General features: G+C 33.9%; 3 protein-coding genes and 1 long non-coding RNA gene across 4 annotated transcripts; 3 read left to right on the top strand and 1 right to left on the bottom strand.

Moving 5' to 3' along the window:
* Positions 1 to 2,129: 2,129 nt before the first annotated feature.
* Positions 2,130 to 4,997, top strand: LOC107908189 (probable carboxylesterase 12). Its single transcript, XM_041088372.1, has 2 exons — positions 2,130 to 2,202; positions 4,299 to 4,997. The coding sequence occupies exons 1-2, from the start codon at positions 2,130 to 2,132 to the stop codon at positions 4,859 to 4,861; spliced, it is 636 nt and encodes a 211-aa protein (XP_040944306.1). The 3' UTR covers positions 4,862 to 4,997.
* A 210-nt stretch (positions 4,998 to 5,207) lies between these two features.
* LOC121214844 (uncharacterized) lies at positions 5,208 to 6,175 on the bottom strand. The gene is made up of 2 exons (XR_005910581.1): positions 5,925 to 6,175; positions 5,208 to 5,649 (listed from the first exon to the last, which is right to left on the bottom strand). It is a non-coding gene; the product is annotated as an uncharacterized lncRNA (long non-coding RNA).
* Positions 6,176 to 10,916: 4,741 nt separating this feature from the next.
* LOC107908916 (probable carboxylesterase 12) lies at positions 10,917 to 12,185 on the top strand. Its single transcript, XM_016836211.2, has one exon. The coding sequence runs from the start codon at positions 11,116 to 11,118 to the stop codon at positions 12,076 to 12,078; it is 963 nt and encodes a 320-aa protein (XP_016691700.1). The 5' UTR covers positions 10,917 to 11,115; the 3' UTR covers positions 12,079 to 12,185.
* Positions 12,186 to 13,796: 1,611 nt separating this feature from the next.
* Positions 13,797 to 16,665, top strand: LOC107908915 (probable carboxylesterase 7). The gene is made up of 2 exons (XM_016836210.2): positions 13,797 to 15,190; positions 16,295 to 16,665. Exons 1-2 carry the CDS (start codon positions 14,239 to 14,241, stop codon positions 16,336 to 16,338), a joined length of 996 nt encoding a protein of 331 aa, XP_016691699.2. The 5' UTR covers positions 13,797 to 14,238; the 3' UTR covers positions 16,339 to 16,665.
* The last annotated feature ends 719 nt before the right edge of the window (positions 16,666 to 17,384 follow it).

Raw genomic sequence — 17,384 nt, 5'->3', positions numbered from 1 at the left:
TATTGATAGGAAGTGGATCCAAGATGCAGATCTTGTCTTTCCATATTGGTGGCGAAGTAGATCAAAGAAAGAAGATCTTATCTTCACGTATTGGCGTGAAGTAGATCGAAGATGGCTGGTCCTGTCTTCCTATATTGATAGGAAGTGGATCCAAGATGCAGATCTTGTCTTCATGTATTGGCGTGAAGTAGATCGAAGATAACAGGTCCTACCTTCCTATATTGGTAGGAACTGGATCAAAGATGCAGATCTTGTCTTCCCATATTGGTGGCGAAGTAGATCGCAGAAAACAGATCTTGTCTTCATGTATTGGCGTGAAGTAGATCGAAGATAGCAGGTCTTATCTTCCTATATTGGTAGGAAGTGGATCGACGATGCAGATCTGGTCTTCCCATATTGGTGGCGAAGTAGATCGCAGAAAACAGATCTTGTCTTCATGTATTGGCGTGAAGTAGATCGAAGATAGCAGGTCCAATCTTCCTATATTGATAGGAAGTGGATCCAAGATGCAGATCTTGTCTTCATGTATTGGCGTGAAGTAGATCGAAGATAGCAGGTCCTATCTTCCTATATTGGTAGGAAGTGGATCGGCGACGCAGATCTGGTCTTCCCATATTGGTGGCGAAGTAGATCGCAGAAAACAGATCTTGTCTTCATGTATTGGCGTGAAGTAGATCGAAGATAGCAGGTCCTATCTTCCTATATTGGTAGGAAGTGGATCGACGACGCAGATCTTGTCTTCCCATACTGGTGGCGAAGTAGATCGCAGAAAGCAGATCTTGTCTTCATGTATTGGCGTGAAGTAGATTGAAGATAGCAGGTCCTATCTTCCTATATTGATAGGAAGTGGATCCAAGATGCAGATCTTGTCTTTCCATATTGGTGGCGAAGTAGATCAAAGAAAGAAGATCTTATCTTCACGTATTGGCGTGAAGTAGATCGAAGATGGCTGGTCCTGTCTTCCTATATTGATAGGAAGTGGATCCAAGATGCAGATCTTGTCTTCATGTATTGGCGTGAAGTAGATCGAAGATAACAGGTCCTGTCTCCCTATATTGGTAGAGAGTGGATCCAAGAAAGCAAATCTTGTCTTCATGTACTGGCAGTAGAATAGAGCAAAAAAATAAGTCTTATCTCCCTAAGCAGTAGTGGAGCAGACTAAAAACACAAATCTCATCCCCATGGAGTCGTAGCAGAGTAGATTGAAGCTACAAGGCGTATCTGAAGTTGCAGTAGAGTGGATCGAAGCAACAAGATGTAGCAGGCTGGAATGAGGCTACTTGAAGAAGAAAAGCACCAAAAGAAGCCAAGGCTCGGTAAGCCCGGGCAAATTTGGTCTTTCTTGGTCTTTGCTCTGTTTTCGTTACACGACAACGAGCAAAGAGGGGCAGCTGTAAAGCCCAAAATCTGCCCGGGCCCATACCAGCAAAATAGACCCAAATAATAAAAATAAAAGCAGCCCATTTTCAGCCAATTTAAACCCAAAAACTACAAGCCCAAATGCCCAATGTTAATAAAAACCCTAGAGGCCCGAATGGCCCAAAACTACACCAACTTTCAAACACAAAAAGAAACCCCAGCCGCATGTTGTTGCTGCCACCTCCTGCGCACGCCCACTGCCGCTACTCGCCAATCGCTGGCTTCGCGTGTCCACGCGTCTGACACCATCTGCCGCTGCATGCTCCTCCTCCACTACCAGCACCTCCATGCCCTGCAAGATCAAGACAAAAAAAACAGGATAGAATAATAGAAAAAGGATGTAAAAAGGGGTTATAAAACCCGAAATGAAGGACTAAAAGCAAGGGGGGAACCTTTGAATATACAAAAATCGTATCAAACGAACATTGGAAATAAAAGAAAAAACACAAAAGGTTGATCTCTTATTCTACTTTCTTTATTTCCATTTCGTTTTTCATCTCTCTAATATTTCCTTTTTATTTTAACACGAATCTATTAAATAAGAGTAGTCATAAAATAAAAAGAAAAGGAAGAGAAGAACCTTACCGGAACCGCCTGTGGTTGCTTCGCGGGAGGTCTCTCCTCCATCGTCGGGGCTAAAAGAGGGGTGAGGGCCCTTTTTTCGGTTCTTTTCGACTCAAGAAGGCTAGGCCTTCAAACTCTTTTGGAACATGGCCGAATGGCCTATTCTTGTGCATTGCCGGCCACCGAGTATGGTGGTGGTGCGGCGGTCAGACGATGGCAGTGAGGATGGGTCTCGAAACCCTATCTGCAAGGGAGGAAAAATAGAGAAGGGAGAGAGAGAGTAGGAAGACTCTCTGTCTTTTTTTGAAAGAAAATGAAGTTAAAAATGAAAAAATTTGGGGCTTTAATGGCCATGCAAAACACTGCCGTTTTGCACCCTCACACACACACCCCCACGCCCCAAAACGGCGTAGTCTAGGGGGAACCTGTGTGTTTTGAACCTATGGGCTATTCGCTCCCATGGTCCCTTCAATTTTGGGCTTGTTTACCTCGGGCCCCTTTTATTATTTTATCTTTTCATAGATTTAACGGTTTAATTTTCTTTTGTTTTTGATTAAGCCCTCGGTTCTCTGGTACTTCGAAATTCGACATACATCTTCAGAGTTGGGGAATAATTGCATGTTTAACCCCTGTTCTTTCACGTGTGCCTTATTTTAGGCCCTGCGTCCCTTTTTAATTTTTTTTTTAGATAGGACCCTTGATTTTAATCTTTTCTAATTCGATACTTAATCTTATAACATTAATCTTTTATATTTTATTGATTTTTCATATACATATACTTTTATTTATTCATTTATCTTAAACAGTTTCACATGTTATTTATTTTAGATTTTTAGTAATTCTTTAAGCTGACTTATGTATTATGCATTTAAGATTGCTTTACAAATTCGTTTTACCTTAAACTTAGCCCTTTTTTAAGGAACTTGTCTCATTTCTATTTTAATGCTTTCATGTGTTGTTTGTTAACTTTCTACACGTTGTTTACTTTATATGTTTTTATATAAATTATTTATATTAAACTATTACATATTTTATATTCATATATAACTTTTAATTCAAGCTATTCTGTAGGTTATTCATTTTAAATTTTCTTTTATTTTTTGTAATACTTATTTTAAGCCATTTATTTATATATATAAATATGTATATATGTATATATATATTCTTTTTTCTTTTATACATCATTCATTTGAAATTATTTTTACCGTAACTACCTTAAGTCGTGTTATTTATCATCCATTTTAAATCATTTTTATTTATTTAAATGATTCTATTATTATTTATTTTAGGTTTGTTTGCATATGTTTTTTTTACACTTTTGCATATATATATATATTTTTTTGAAGGACAGAAATTATTCATATATATCATCTTTTTAATTTGCCTCGTGTATTACGGATTTTAAAATTCTTTTCTACATTATTTATTTTAAATTCATTTATTATCATTCTAAAGTTTGTTTACATTTTTATTTGTTTTAATTTACTTTATATCTTCCTTATTTTTAAAGATTGTTATATATGATTAAATTCATTGGTTATTTGTCGATGTTATTATTTAAATGATGTATTGTCGTGATGTTTATTTTAATTTGTTTACTTGATAAATCCATGTATATTTGTTTCATGCTCATTGTTATCTTTTTTCATATCATCGCCTCACGAATCAAGCCTCGGTGCATTTATCCAATAAATCGTTTTTTTAAATCCAAACAAATAATCAACGTTGTTTAAATATCAGATTCGCTATTATTCCAAAGCAAAAGTTTCTAAATAAGGCAATATTTCGCGTTTGGAAACTCGAGAAAACGTGCCCTAACGTGCTGGGTTTCGATTTCTCGTTTGACTAAATAGCCAAATATCCTCTTAAAGCTTCAAAGTATGGTTTCATTAAACTATAAGGTGATCTTGGTTCGATGGTTTAGAGTATCGGGTCCTAACGTGCTGGATATGATATTCCTTAAGAACAAGAGAATCTTATATTTCAATTCACGTTATCAGAGTTTCGTTTAAGGATCGTATTTTTAAATTTTTTTTCGAGTTTTTATTTTCGACATCAAGACATTAAGTAATCAACTAGGTACCAATTTTGGGCGTATCGAGGGTGCTAATCCTTCCTCGTGCGTAACCGACTCCCGAACTCATTTTTCTAAATTTCGTAGACCAAACTCATTGTTTTAATAAAATTAAATTGTTTATTAAAAACAGCTGCTTTTAAAGGTGACCTGATCACACCTCATCAAAAAAGATTGGTGGCGACTCCCGTTTTCATTCTTTTTTTCAAAATCCAAGTCGACCCCGTTTTTCAAAAAAAAGGTGTCAACACTTCCCATTACGACGGAAACGGTCCCGAACAGTGGTTGAACCGCTACGCCGACTTCGAAAACGTTTATCTCTCGGGGGATAGCGCTGGTGCCAACATAGCACACCACATAGCCATTAAAACCAGCAAGGAGAAGCTCGACGGTATGAATCTCGTCGGTATGATTTTAAGCCACCCATATTTTTGGGGCAAAGAACCGGTTGGCGATGAGGTTAAGAACCCAGCCGTAAGGGCAAAATTCGAAGGGGTCTGGCGATTGGCCTCTCCTACAACGAGTGGGTCCGATGATCCATTGATCAACCCCATTGATGATCAAAGCTTTGAGAGGTTCTTAGGGTGCAAAAGGGTACTGATTTGTGTTGCTGAAAACGATATACTGAAATACAGGGGCTGGTACTACTGCGAGAAGTTGAAGAACAGTGGGTGGGATGGTGAAGTGGAGGTGATGGAGGCTGAAGGAGAAGACCATGTGTTCCATTTACGCAATTCCTGTTGCTCAAATGCTGTGGCTAAGCTGAAAAAAGTTGCAGAGTTCATGAACCAGGGTAAGGCTTAAAAGTAGCTGTAAAAAAGTATAATTGGGATAGTAATTTAGTGTTCTATGAACCATTGATTTTTAGTGTTGAATTGTGTTTTGGATGATAATATGAACAATACCCAGCAATTCGATTCGGGTTTGTATTTCAAATTTTTAAAGTTGTTTTTGGTTTGAATTATTTTTGAATTTTGCTAATTTTGATTTTATAGTTATTTTGGGTTGGGATTGTTTAGAGTTTATTTTATTTTAAGTTTGGATTACTTGAGTGAGTTGATATCCTTTTTTATAATATGTAGGTTGAAAGATATTTTCATGACTCCTTTTAAATAAGTTTTTGAGTTGTCGTTTACTTAGAGTCGGTAAATTCTTAACATGTTCGGGATTATTTTTAGTTGAGGTTTTTGTACAGGCCCATTTTGACCTAACCCATTTCAGCCCAACCTACTTAAGCCCAATTACAAGGCTGACCCAATAGCCCTAGGCCTACTACTCACTAACCCAACCAGCCCAAACCCGATCGGCCCATTATAAATCCATCTAAAATCTACCCAAAACCTCACCAACCAGCCGAACCCAAATGACCCAATTCTAAACCCTCCTGACCCAATACAAACCCGAAGTCCATTAGCCCAGGCCCAATTTCCCTAAAAAATATCTGCCTAGGGTTTTCAGTCTGAATCCCTAGGCGCCGCCTCTAGCGCCGCATGCTTTGACTCTTGGTCTTCTGGCGCCGCACCCTACCCTTAGCCACTGCCACCGCCGCACGTCAGTCACCGTCACCGCTCCCATGCCACTTGCGCCGTCACCTACAAAGAAGGAACAAAGAAGCAAAAAGCAGAAAACAGCAACAATAGATGCGGCTATAAAAGCCAACAATATGTAATATTTGGGGGTTGGACTTTTTTTTGTTTTATCATCTTGTAAAAGAAACACTTTCAGAAATAAAAAAAAAAACAAAGTTTGAAGGTGATTTGTGATTCTCTTGTTTCTGATTTGCTTTTTTTTTTTCGTTTTTTATTTTTCATTTTTCTCCCTACACCAGCAAACAAGAAACATTTAAAAAGAAAAGGAAAGGGAGTACCTTTCTTCCTGCGCCGCGCCGGAGGGGGAGAAGTCGAAGGGTGTCGGCTCGTTTTCGAGTCTTTGATATCCTTTTTGACGAGTTTCGGCTCCATATTCCTGGCCTAGAAGCAGTGGGCTACAAAGGGAACCAAAAAAGGTCCGATTTTGAGCCTCCGGCCGCCACACATCATGGCGCTACGGCGGAGGCTCGCCGGATGCCCAGGCCGGATGCGTGGCCAGGGAGAGCATCTCTCTCTCCCTCCCTTTCTTTTTTTTTTTGTAAAAAATGAAAATCTGATGGTTTTGGGTTTTTTTTTTATTTTTTATATTAAAAATAGAACGGCGCCGTTTAGGCCCTCTTTAACCCGTGCGGTGACCCGACCCAGGGGAGGATCCGCGTATTTTCTTTAAATGGGGTATTTCCGCAATAAGTCCCTCCGATTTTGTGGCTCTTTCGAGGCAATTTTCTGCATTTTTGCAATTTAGCCCCGAAGTTTTATTTCTGTTTTATATTAGTCCTCTGCTGCGCCGTGTTTTGGGGACTTTGGTTTATTTTCTATTTTGGTCCCCCTTATTTTGGCGCTTATTACAATCTAATCCTTTTTAATTTCGATTTCGCCCAATATTTTCGTTTTTATTTCGATTTAGCCTATATTTTAGCAATTTTATTATTTAGTTATTATTATTATATCTATTATTACTATTATCATCTTTACTATTATTATAGTTATTTTTATTTTTATTTACTTATGTAAATTCTAGATATATATGTTTTATTATTATATAATTGTTTATATATGTATACGTATATATATATATTCAACTTATTTAATACAAATACTCATTTTTATATACATATCTATATTTTATAATCTATGTATATATACATGCTTACATATTCTTATATATACATACATATATTTTTATACTTTATAATTCTAACATACATATATATTATATTTTTATTCATTACTATTGTTTTATTTTGTATTTACTTTTAATTTATTTCATTTCCATTATTATTTTGAATGCATGTTGTAATTTTTATTCGTTTTTATATTTTATTGTTTATATGTTGTAAGGTTGACTTTTTATCTATTTTATGTTGTTATCGTTGTTCATATCATTTTTATACTTTCGTATTCATTATGATTTTTCCATGCATAACAAAATGTAATTTGCTTTCACATTCTTTACTACGATTTCGTGTTTTATTTTACTCGATATAACAAGATTTGTTTTAAAAATGGCATTTCGTGTTTAGATTCGAGAAAATCGTACCCTAACTTACTGGGTTTCGATTTTCACGATAAATCTAAATGCACGAATTTTTCGAACTCAAATTTCAAACGATCTCGGGATTTTAAGAAAAAATCGCGTCCTAACTTACTGGTGTGATCTTATTTTTAAACCCGAGATGGCTAAAATGTCTTTTAAATGAGTAAAATTTTGGCATTTTTACGTGTTGAGAATTTGAGACATTGTGTCCTAACTTACTGGATATGATGCTTTCTTTCTCGATTAACGTGGAATATTCCCTTTTTTTTAAAAAAAAATTTAATACAAGGATCATATTTTTAATTTTTCCCAGTCCTCAATTTTTGACATTAAGACATTAAGTAATCCACTAGGTACTAATTTTGGGCGTATCGAGGGTGCTAATCCTTCCTCGTGCGTAACCAACTCCCGAACCCGTTTTCTGAATTTCGTGGACCAAACTCGTTGTTTTAATAAAATTAAACCGTTTATTAAAAACAACCATTTTTACGAGGTGACCCAATCACACCTCATCAAAAAGGATTGGTGGCGACTCCTGTTTTTATTTTCAAAATCCAAGTCGACCCCGTTTTTAATCCAAAAAAATGGTGTCAACAGTTTTATCTCTTGATGATATTGTTAATAGCTTAAGTGTCGAAGGTTGTTTAAAGAGACTACGGGTTCAACAGAGTGGGTGCCATATGCCCATAATTGATATGATAGTTGATTGTAAGTGCAGTATATATAGTAGAGCATTGACTCAAATCTTATCAAGTGTAAATGCTCACATTTCCTTGATAAGCGATCTCATGCACGATCTATTGTGATGAGATGCTCTTTATTGGACTTATAGTCTCTTTAAGTAGCTTCAAGCATTTGGGCTCTTGTTAGAGTTGAGAGATAAAACCTCAACAAGAGACAATATTAGATATCTTGAGAAGTCTATCAATTTCAAGCGAACAATACTTTGAAGACTTCTATTGAAATAATTGAAAATCGCTCAAATATTATACAAGAGCTCAACCTAAAATTGATCCTATAAATAAAGAATTGTAGCTATTAATTTCATGGTTGTTAAAGTTGAATCGGACTAGTTGGATCGGGAATCGTTTGATATATCAATACGAACAAAAACTTGAATCAAATTTTGAGCAAAATCACACGAAATCGGTTGAAGTAAATTAAAAAATTGATTGAATTGACTTTTTTCTATTATTATCATATTCGCTCTCATGGTGATGCATTTCTTTCCCATATTTTAATTTACTTATTTTAATTATTAATTTTTTAAAATTTAATTAAATTTATTATTTTTAAAAATTTATGCTATAAATACAATTTTTATATGATTTGATATTTTAAAAATTTATGCTATAAATACAGTTTGAGAAAACATTTTGGGAAAGATAAGCTAGTTGTAACCTTGAGGAAAAATTGATCCGGTTAATTTAAATTTAAATTCAATATGATTTGATATTAAAATTTATCTGAACTCGAAATTGTTTACATAAGAAACTTGAAATGCCCAATTTAAAAACTTAAATTTCAAACTTAAAATAATTTAAATTTAAAATTACTCGAGTCCAGAAATTTTAAAATCTAAATTAATTAAATTGAAATTAAATTGACTCAAAACCAAATCCAACTAATGGAATAATTTGAATACATATTTTTGTTGGAATTAATTATTGGTAGGTGTAGTGCCATGTTTCAAATTGAATTTCACTTTTATAAGAGACAATGTAAATCGTTTGAACGATGACACATTAATCAATCATAATTTATTTGCTTTTGCATTTGTCCTCAATGTTGGCATATAGACATAGTAGGTGTTGTCGTTCACAGAATGTGGCATTAAAATTAATTTTTAAAAAATAAATTCGAGGTTGTATTTTTTTTTCAATTTAGGTATTTAATTAAAATTTTTGAGAGAATTAACATGGTTGTTGAAATCAGATCGAAGCGGTTAATATACCCGTCTAGATCAAGGGAAAGAACTAGTTGACTTACAGATTAGGATAAAAAATCATTGAGCTGGTAGTTGAACTGGGTTTATAATTTTTAATAATTTATTTTATTGAAACTAGATTGGTTGAACTAGGAACAGATGACTTGATTGGTTCGACCATCGATCCAATTCCAAAAACCATGAGATTTAATGAGAACTTTTAAAATTTTCAAAATTTTTGAAAGGCTCAATGACAATTTCTCAATTTTTAAGGGCTAGCTCCAATTACATTCCGTCATTGGGTGTTGCATACATGTATTGAACACGAATATTTAAAAAAAAACATAAAAAATATACCCAAAATTACTTGGAACAATATATATATTGTGAAAGGACTTTCGACTCCTTTAAAAGATTTTTTCAAAGTGTCGTCGTCCCAGAACCACTAAATAGTAGCATAGTTGCCCACGAGTGCCCTATCAAAGGGTGAGAGTGAGCATTCGGTTTTTCAGCCATTTCGATTGGTTTTTTTATTTATTAAATCTATTTAATAGACCATAAACTACAAAAATTAATCTGATCAAATTAAAGCTCAAAAACTAACATAATTGAACCAACTTTAGGTTGATCAATTAATCAGCTTTAATTTTTTAATGTGATAATTTTATTAGGTTAAATATGATATTTATTATATGTATTTCATTAAACCATACTTTAACTTCAATTTTAATCTTCCCATTAAATTAGGTTTAGATTACAACTCTCACTTGCTAACAACCTAGGATGGTCATAAATATTTTCCCCTCATTTTTTTTCTTCAAATTGCATATATAATAACTAAAGTTTGAAATTTTTTAAAATTGAATTATGCCTAATGCTATTAAACTATTAGTAAATTTACGTTTATGTTATTTAACTTCAAAAAGTTATAAAATGATTATTGAATTTTTCGAAAGTTTTCATTTTTAAGTCATTGGGCTATTAAAAATTTTGTTGTATGGCATTCTCTGTTCACACTGTCTGCACTAATAGAAAACTCTCTTTCTCTTTTAAAGTTCAATTTTTTTTCTTCATGCAATAGATTTGAACGTAACGAATCTACGAACCAAATTCTAAACAGCTTTCTTCTTTAATCTTCGCACTGATATTATTTTTTTAAAATTTTCGACCTGGCTATCAAAATATATTGTATAATAATTTCAATATTGTAATGATAATATATGTATATATTCAAACGTTGAGAACCAAATTTAGCTTGAAAAAAGAATAAAGGTTAATTTGATAAAAGATGTAAATGTTAAAGGCTAAATTTGTCATTATGTCTTTTGGTGATGATGTTAACCTTTTAATATTTAATTCGGGTTTTAGGGTTGATCTAATGAAATTTAATAATTAACTAATAATAATATAAATAAAATTTAATCAAATCAACTCTAAATTTTGAAAAAAAATATTACATTTAATTAATGGATCGTAATATTTTAATATTTTTCTAAAGATTAATATAACATTTGATATCTAAGTTTGATCTCAATGTTCAATGTGATATCTAACATTTTTTTTATCTCAATTTAACACTTGAATGTGGTTTCAATGCTCAAATTGGTACTTATTTTTTTTAATTTGACACTTGAGTTTCTTTTTGTCCCAATTAAGCACCTAAATTTGGCTTCAAATGTTCAATTTGATGCTAGTGTCTTTTTTTTTCTCAATTAAGTACATATTTTTTATTAGAGTATTGTATCAAACATTTATGGGTCCACATGATGCCGTTTAGTCTGAGTATCAAATTAGACATTGAAGCCAAACTCAAGAGATCTTGAGAAAAAAATAAGGTACCAAATTAAACATTAGAGCCAAACTTAGGTACCAAGTAGTATATTAAACCTTTTTATATTGTCTTATATGGTAATCCAAGTAGAGCCATCAACCACTCTATCATCCTGCAAGTAACAAGCTCCATCTTCGTGCTTGCTTCCCTTATCTTCTTTCTTTTTTCACCGCCATGGAACCCACCGCATCGGAAATCCGCATCGACTTCGCTCCGATGTTTCGGGTATACCAGGACGGTCGCATCGAGAGGCTTTTAGGCACTCAAACTGTTCCACCAGGCCTCGATCCCAAAACCAACGTCGAATCCAAAGACGTCGTTTACTCCCAAGAAACCGCCCAATGCGTTAGGATTTACGTCCCCGGAACCGTCTTCACCTCCGCCCAGAAACTCCCTCTCCTCGTCTACTTCCACGGCAGAGGCTTCTGCATAGAAACCGCCTTCTCTCCTACGTATCGCAATTACTTAAACGCCTTAGTCTCCGAAGCTAAAATCGTCGCCGTTTCCGTCGATTACCGAAGAGCCCCCGAACACCCTATCCCTGCCGCTTACGACGATTCATGGACTGCCCTTAAATGGGTGGCTTCCCATTACGACGGAAACGGTCCCGAACAGTGGTTGAACCGCTACGCCGACTTCGAAAACGTTTATCTCTCGGGGGATAGCGCCGGTGCCAACATAGCACACCACATCGCCATTAAAACCAGCAAGGAGAAGCTCGACGGTATGAATCTCGTCGGTATGATTTTAAGCCTCCCATATTTTTGGGGCAAAGAACCGGTTGGCGATGAGGATAAGAACCCAGCCGTATGGGCGGAAATCGAAGGGATCTGGCGATTGGCCTCTCCTACAACGAGTGGGTCCGATGATCCATTGATCAACCCCATTGATGATCAAAGCTTTGGGAGGTTCTTAGGGTGCAAAAGGGTACTGATTTGTGTTGCTGAAAACGATATACTGAAATACAGGGGCTGGTACTACTGCGAGAAGTTGAAGAACAGTGGATGGGATGGTGAAGTGGAGGTGGTGGAGGCTGAAGGGGAAGACCATGTGTTCCATTTAAGCAAACCCTGTTGCTCAAATGCTGTGGCTAAGCTGAAAAAAGTTGCAGAGTTCATGAACCAGGGTAAGGCTTAAAAGTAGCTGTAAAAAAGTATAATTGGGATAGTAATTTAGTGTTGAATTGTGTTTTGGATGATAATATGAACAATACCCAGCAATTCGATTCGGATTTGGATTTTAAATTTTTAAAGTTGTTTTTGGTTTGAATTATTTTTGAATTTTGTTAATTTTGATCTTATAGTTATTTTGGGTTGGGATTGTTTAGAGTTTATTTTATTTTAAGTTTGGATTACTTGAGTTGATCGGATGATATCCTTTTTTATAATATGTAGGTTGAATTATTTTCACAATAAATTATTTTAATCACTAATTTTATTAATATTTGATATTTTAATTATTTCTCTATTGAATTATTAATTAAAATAGGAGGATAATGTGCTTTGACATACTCGAACATACGTTTTCTTACATTAATAATAATATCCATACCAATCGAGCTAAAACTTATCCGTAAAAATAACCAATATTTTAACATCAATAATTCTTAATTGATTGTGATCTATCTGCTTGTCCTTTTATCCAAAGTCAATTCTCTTGCTATGTTTCAAAATTTTCTTTTTAAAATTGACATTTATTTTAAGATAAATATTTTAATCTCAACATATTCATTTGTTTTTATGTTTTCCTCATTGTCTCCTGCGTTTATCTTTTTCTGTAATAAATATAAACTATCATCTATGCCATCCATGTCTTATTACAAATTATTGATGAGCAAAAATGCAATGTTTTAAATAATTTATTAAAAATTTATTTAAAACATTGCATTTTTAAAAAAATTATAACATCTTATTCAACTAATTTTTTCTAGTATAAGTTTATATTAACTTACAAATCAACTATTTTTTTTGTGTCTCTTCCTGTTATATCAATCAATTTTTAATTTGATTGATCTTCATCCTATTTAACCCATTACAATTCTTCATTAAGAATTTTATTAACGCAAAAGTAAGTTTAAGTACTACTTTTGATAAAAAAAAATTTAAATACTTAAATGATAAAAATGTTATAATTTAAGGTTAGTTTTTAAACAAGACAATGGCCTCAATGATTAGGCTCAAAATCTTTAAAAGTGAATTGATGGTTAAACCGGTTAGATTATTACTTTTTGGTTTGATAGGTTGAATCGGTTTGGTTGATTCAATTGAATAATTTTTTTTAAAAAAAAATTATAAAACTAAAAAGGGGTAATATGATTTTTTTTCCCTTTGAACTAGGCAACTAGATCTATTTTGGTACATGTATTTTTTTTATTCATTTTGGTACCTGAACTTGGTAATTATATCCATTTTGGCCCATGATTTAATATTTCGTTAAAATTTGATATTGTGACCAGTGTTCTTGGAACGTAACTGGATTGGATGGTCGGACCAATTGGGTCGAGAACTGACCGATATACTAGTCCAAACAAAAGAGTTGAATTGATTAAATTAGAAATTGCTTGAAACCGATAAAAATAAAAAATCAAGACAAAAACCAATAGTTGAATATGTCAAACCAATTTAATAGTTTTTAAAAAAAATATATATGAATTTTTAATTATTGTTGATCTAGCAATTGAGCCAATCAAATCGATTAAATCATGAACCAGTAGACTAGTCCAATTATTAAAACACTATATGTGACACTCTAAGTACCACATTATCAAATTTTTATAATTTTTAAGTTTAGTGATCAAAATGAATCTAAGCATCAAGTTTATATACCAAAGTAGATCTAATTGCTAAATTCACGGGCCAAAAATTATATTATCTCAATTTAAAAAAGAATGATTCATTCGGTCCAACCGACTAGTCTAGTTTTTAACAATGTATTCTAAATCTAACCTATGATTGATCAAACACTAATTCATTGATTCGACTAATCCAATTAAAAAATTATTAAAAATAATAAAACAATCTTACCCGACTAAAATTTTCAATATCAATTCTCGAATTAACAGATTTAAAACTCCTCCCCAAATTAATACCTTGACTGTGGTTGAAGCAACATTGGTTCTTAAGAGAGTGCCGCTAGCTCATTACAATGCACAGTGCCGCTAGCTCATTACAATGCACCATAATCTATTCACCATCTTTGTAATCTACGTTCATCATTTTTCCTTTTATTATATATTCCACCATCTTTGTAATCTTTGTGCTTTGCCTTTTGTATCTTCTTTGTTTCTTTTTCACCGCCATGGAATCCGCCGCATCGGAGATACTCATAGACGGCGCTCCTTTTTTTCGCTTATACAAGTACGGTCGCATCAAAAGGCTTTCAGGTACCGAAAACGTCCCTCCAGGCCTCGACCCCAAAACCAACGTTGAATCCAAAGACGTCCTTTACTCCCAAGAAATCGCCCAATCCGTAAGGATTTACGTTCCCGGAACCGTCGTCACCTCCGCCCAGAAACTCCCTCTCCTCGTGTACTTCCACGGCGGAGGCTTCTGCATAGAAAGCGCCTTCTCTCCTACGTATCACAATTACTTAAACGCCTTAGTCGCCGAAGCTAAAATCGTCGCTGTTTCAGTCAATTACCGGAGATCCCCCGAGCACCCACTTCCCGCCGCGTACGACGATTCATGGACCGCCCTTAAATGGGTCGCTTCCCATTACATCGGAACCGGTCCTGAACAGTGGTTGAACCACTACGTTGACTTTGCAAATGTTTATCTCTCAGGGGATAGCGCCGGTGCCAACATATCCCATCATCTCGCCGTTAAAATCACCAACGAAAAGCTCGACGGTATGAATCTCGTCGGTATCATTTTAAACCATCCATTTTTTTGGGGCAAAGAACCGGTTGGCGATGAGGTTAAGAAACCAGCTATAAGGGAAAAAATGGAAGGGATTTGGCGATTGGCGTATCCTACAACAAGCGGATCCGATGATCCATGGATAAACCCCATTGATGATCAAAGCTTTGGGAGGTTCTTGGGATGTAAAAGGGTACTGGTTTGTGTTGCAGAAAAGGATGTAATGAGACACAGGGGCTGGTACTATTGCGAGAAGTTGAAGAACAGTGAGTGGGGTGGTGAAGTGGAGATGATGGAGGCTCAAGGAGAAGACCATGTGTTCCATTTAAACAAACCCAACTGCCCAAATGCTGTGGCTATGCTGAAAAAAGTTGCAGAGTTCATTAACCAGGGTAAGGCCTAAAACTTAAGGTTGAATTCATTTGGATAAGATTAATTTTGGGTGTGAATAATTTTAGGGTTTAGGATAAATTTTGGGTTATGATTATATTCTAAGCTCGAGTTATTCAAATTTATCATTGAATATTTGGATTTAAGAGTATTATAGAGTCTCTTATACTAGAAATTAAATTGTATTTTCCCATTTACTTAAAAATAAATATATTAGTTTCTATATGTTAGATAAAAGAACAAACTAGTCATTTATGTTAAAAATTTAATCCATTGCTACTTTTAAAAACTGGCATGCCTGATGAAACGTGTACCTCATGTCGATATCGATATATATGACCAATTTTTAATAGTAGAAATTAAGGATGGATTCCGAGTTGATCCACTTTAAATGGAACATATTTTTTTGTTTGAAAAGTGGATGCGGGGAGAATGAATTTTTTCTTTTAGGTAGTGAGTATGGAGCGGTTACAGTAATTGCTTGTCCCAGCCCGACCCGCTCTACTATATAAAATTATCATGGTATCCTTGTATATATATATAAACGATTAAAAGGGTAAAAGTGTAATAACAAAATATAGAAAAAAAATCATATATTTAATGTTGAAATATGTTTTTTAAAGAATTATATTTAAATATTTTACTTGATTTTGAAAATTTGAAAATATTAAAGATAAATAGCAAAAATTAGATTCAAGCGAAACGGGTTGGGGCAATGATGGATGGATCCAACATCTATGGAGGGGGTAGTGGTTTTCAAATTTATACATCCATAATGGAGTGGGGCGGGTGGTGGAATTGAATGTGCCAATTGTGAGCAGTAGTGGATTTAGCAATATCTGCCCCACCCTATTGACATACCTAGTAGAAATGGATAAAGTTTTTAACAGAATGACCAATTTGTTCTTTAATCTAATGTATAGGGACTAATTTAACTATTTTTTAGTAGAGGGGGCAAAATATAATTCCACTCCTAGTACAAGGATCTCCATGATACTTTTACTCTTAAATTTATCATTTATTATTTTTTGAATAATTATATATGAGCTCTCCTTAAATCTAACTTGATTTTTTGAACCTTTTCGGCTATTAATTAACATCTACAGTAACAAAACGAAGAAGAGCAAGTGGCGGACAATCAAAATTATAAGTTCTAGGTCGCCGATGAACTGTCAATTTAGCGAGGCTATCCGCAACTTTGTTACCTTCTCTGAGCATAAGTAGAATTTTCACCTCCCACGGTTTAGCTAGAAGTTGCTTAATATGCTTTATAAGTTGAAAATAATTAAAATTAATTTAGATATATTTATATGTAATTATACATATTTGGATAATTATTATAATTATAAAATTTTATTGAATTGAGTGTAATTAGAGTACTCCAATTATGCTATCCAAATCTTAAGAAAGAGATTGAGATTGGAGGAATTACGGGAGTAATTAACCCCGACGACTTCCAAATTATTGATATATAATTATGCTATGCTCGTCAAATAGCTTTAGTGAATTAAAATTCTTTATAATCACAAGAGGTTGTAACCTCAATGCTTGCAACTAGGAGGGATATTGGTTTGGTTCGGTCGAGTTTTTCGGAAATTCTTTTATCACCCATAATAATTTGGTTCGGCTCTTGATTTTTTTCATTTTAATTTTTGGTTTTGGATTTCTAAATTTATTTTGACAAGATTAGCTTTGTTTTATAAATTTAAAATATTATTGACAAAATTTTAAAGTTTTTTCATTTATATTTTTAAAAAACAATAAATTTCCAAGAACTTTTAAATTATTTTTATTATTTGAAATGTAAAATATTTATTTTAATATCATAAAAATAAAATTAATTATATATTAAATAAAAATTAGAATTCAGTTCGTTTTTGGGCAACCGTGATTCTAATCTTGCATTCTATAAACTGTCCAAATATATTGATTCGAGTTGGTTTTTGATTTTTCGGTTTTCTTACTCAACCTTACTTGCAATTACTTTTTGGCAACACACCGTTAAGATGAACAATAAAATAAAAACGAAGATGAGATCTATTCTGATAGGTAGAGGTGTTCATGGGTTAGGTTGGGTTTGGATCAGGCCTATGTACGATATGAGTACATTTTATGTTCACCCAAACTTCGCATTGCCTGAAATATTAGCCTCAAATTTTGCCTAAGCCCACTTATATTTGTAAATAGTTAACTCAA

The sequence above is a fragment of the Gossypium hirsutum genome, chromosome D02 (assembly GCF_007990345.1).
Source record: "Gossypium hirsutum isolate 1008001.06 chromosome D02, Gossypium_hirsutum_v2.1, whole genome shotgun sequence".
Taxonomy (NCBI): domain Eukaryota; kingdom Viridiplantae; phylum Streptophyta; class Magnoliopsida; order Malvales; family Malvaceae; genus Gossypium; species Gossypium hirsutum.
The sequence above is the reverse complement of the archived record's forward strand: the minus strand, read 5'-3'. Positions and strand labels throughout refer to the sequence as shown.

What these genes read in the sequence shown, in the direction of transcription:
- LOC107908189 (XM_041088372.1), top strand. Translation starts at nt 2,130, where the DNA reads ATGGCCGAATGGCCTATTCTTGTGCATTGCCGGCCACCGAGTATGGTG. An exon ending in GCGGCGGTCAGACGATGGCA is followed by an intron (nt 2,203 to 4,298) that starts GTGAGGATGGGT and finishes TTCAAAAAAAAG; the next exon opens with GTGTCAACACTTCCCATTAC.
- LOC107908915 (XM_016836210.2), top strand. Translation starts at nt 14,239, where the DNA reads ATGGAATCCGCCGCATCGGAGATACTCATAGACGGCGCTCCTTTTTTT. An exon ending in TGCAGAGTTCATTAACCAGG is followed by an intron (nt 15,191 to 16,294) that starts GTAAGGCCTAAA and finishes TAACATCTACAG; the next exon opens with TAACAAAACGAAGAAGAGCA.
- LOC107908916 (XM_016836211.2), top strand. Translation starts at nt 11,116, where the DNA reads ATGGAACCCACCGCATCGGAAATCCGCATCGACTTCGCTCCGATGTTT.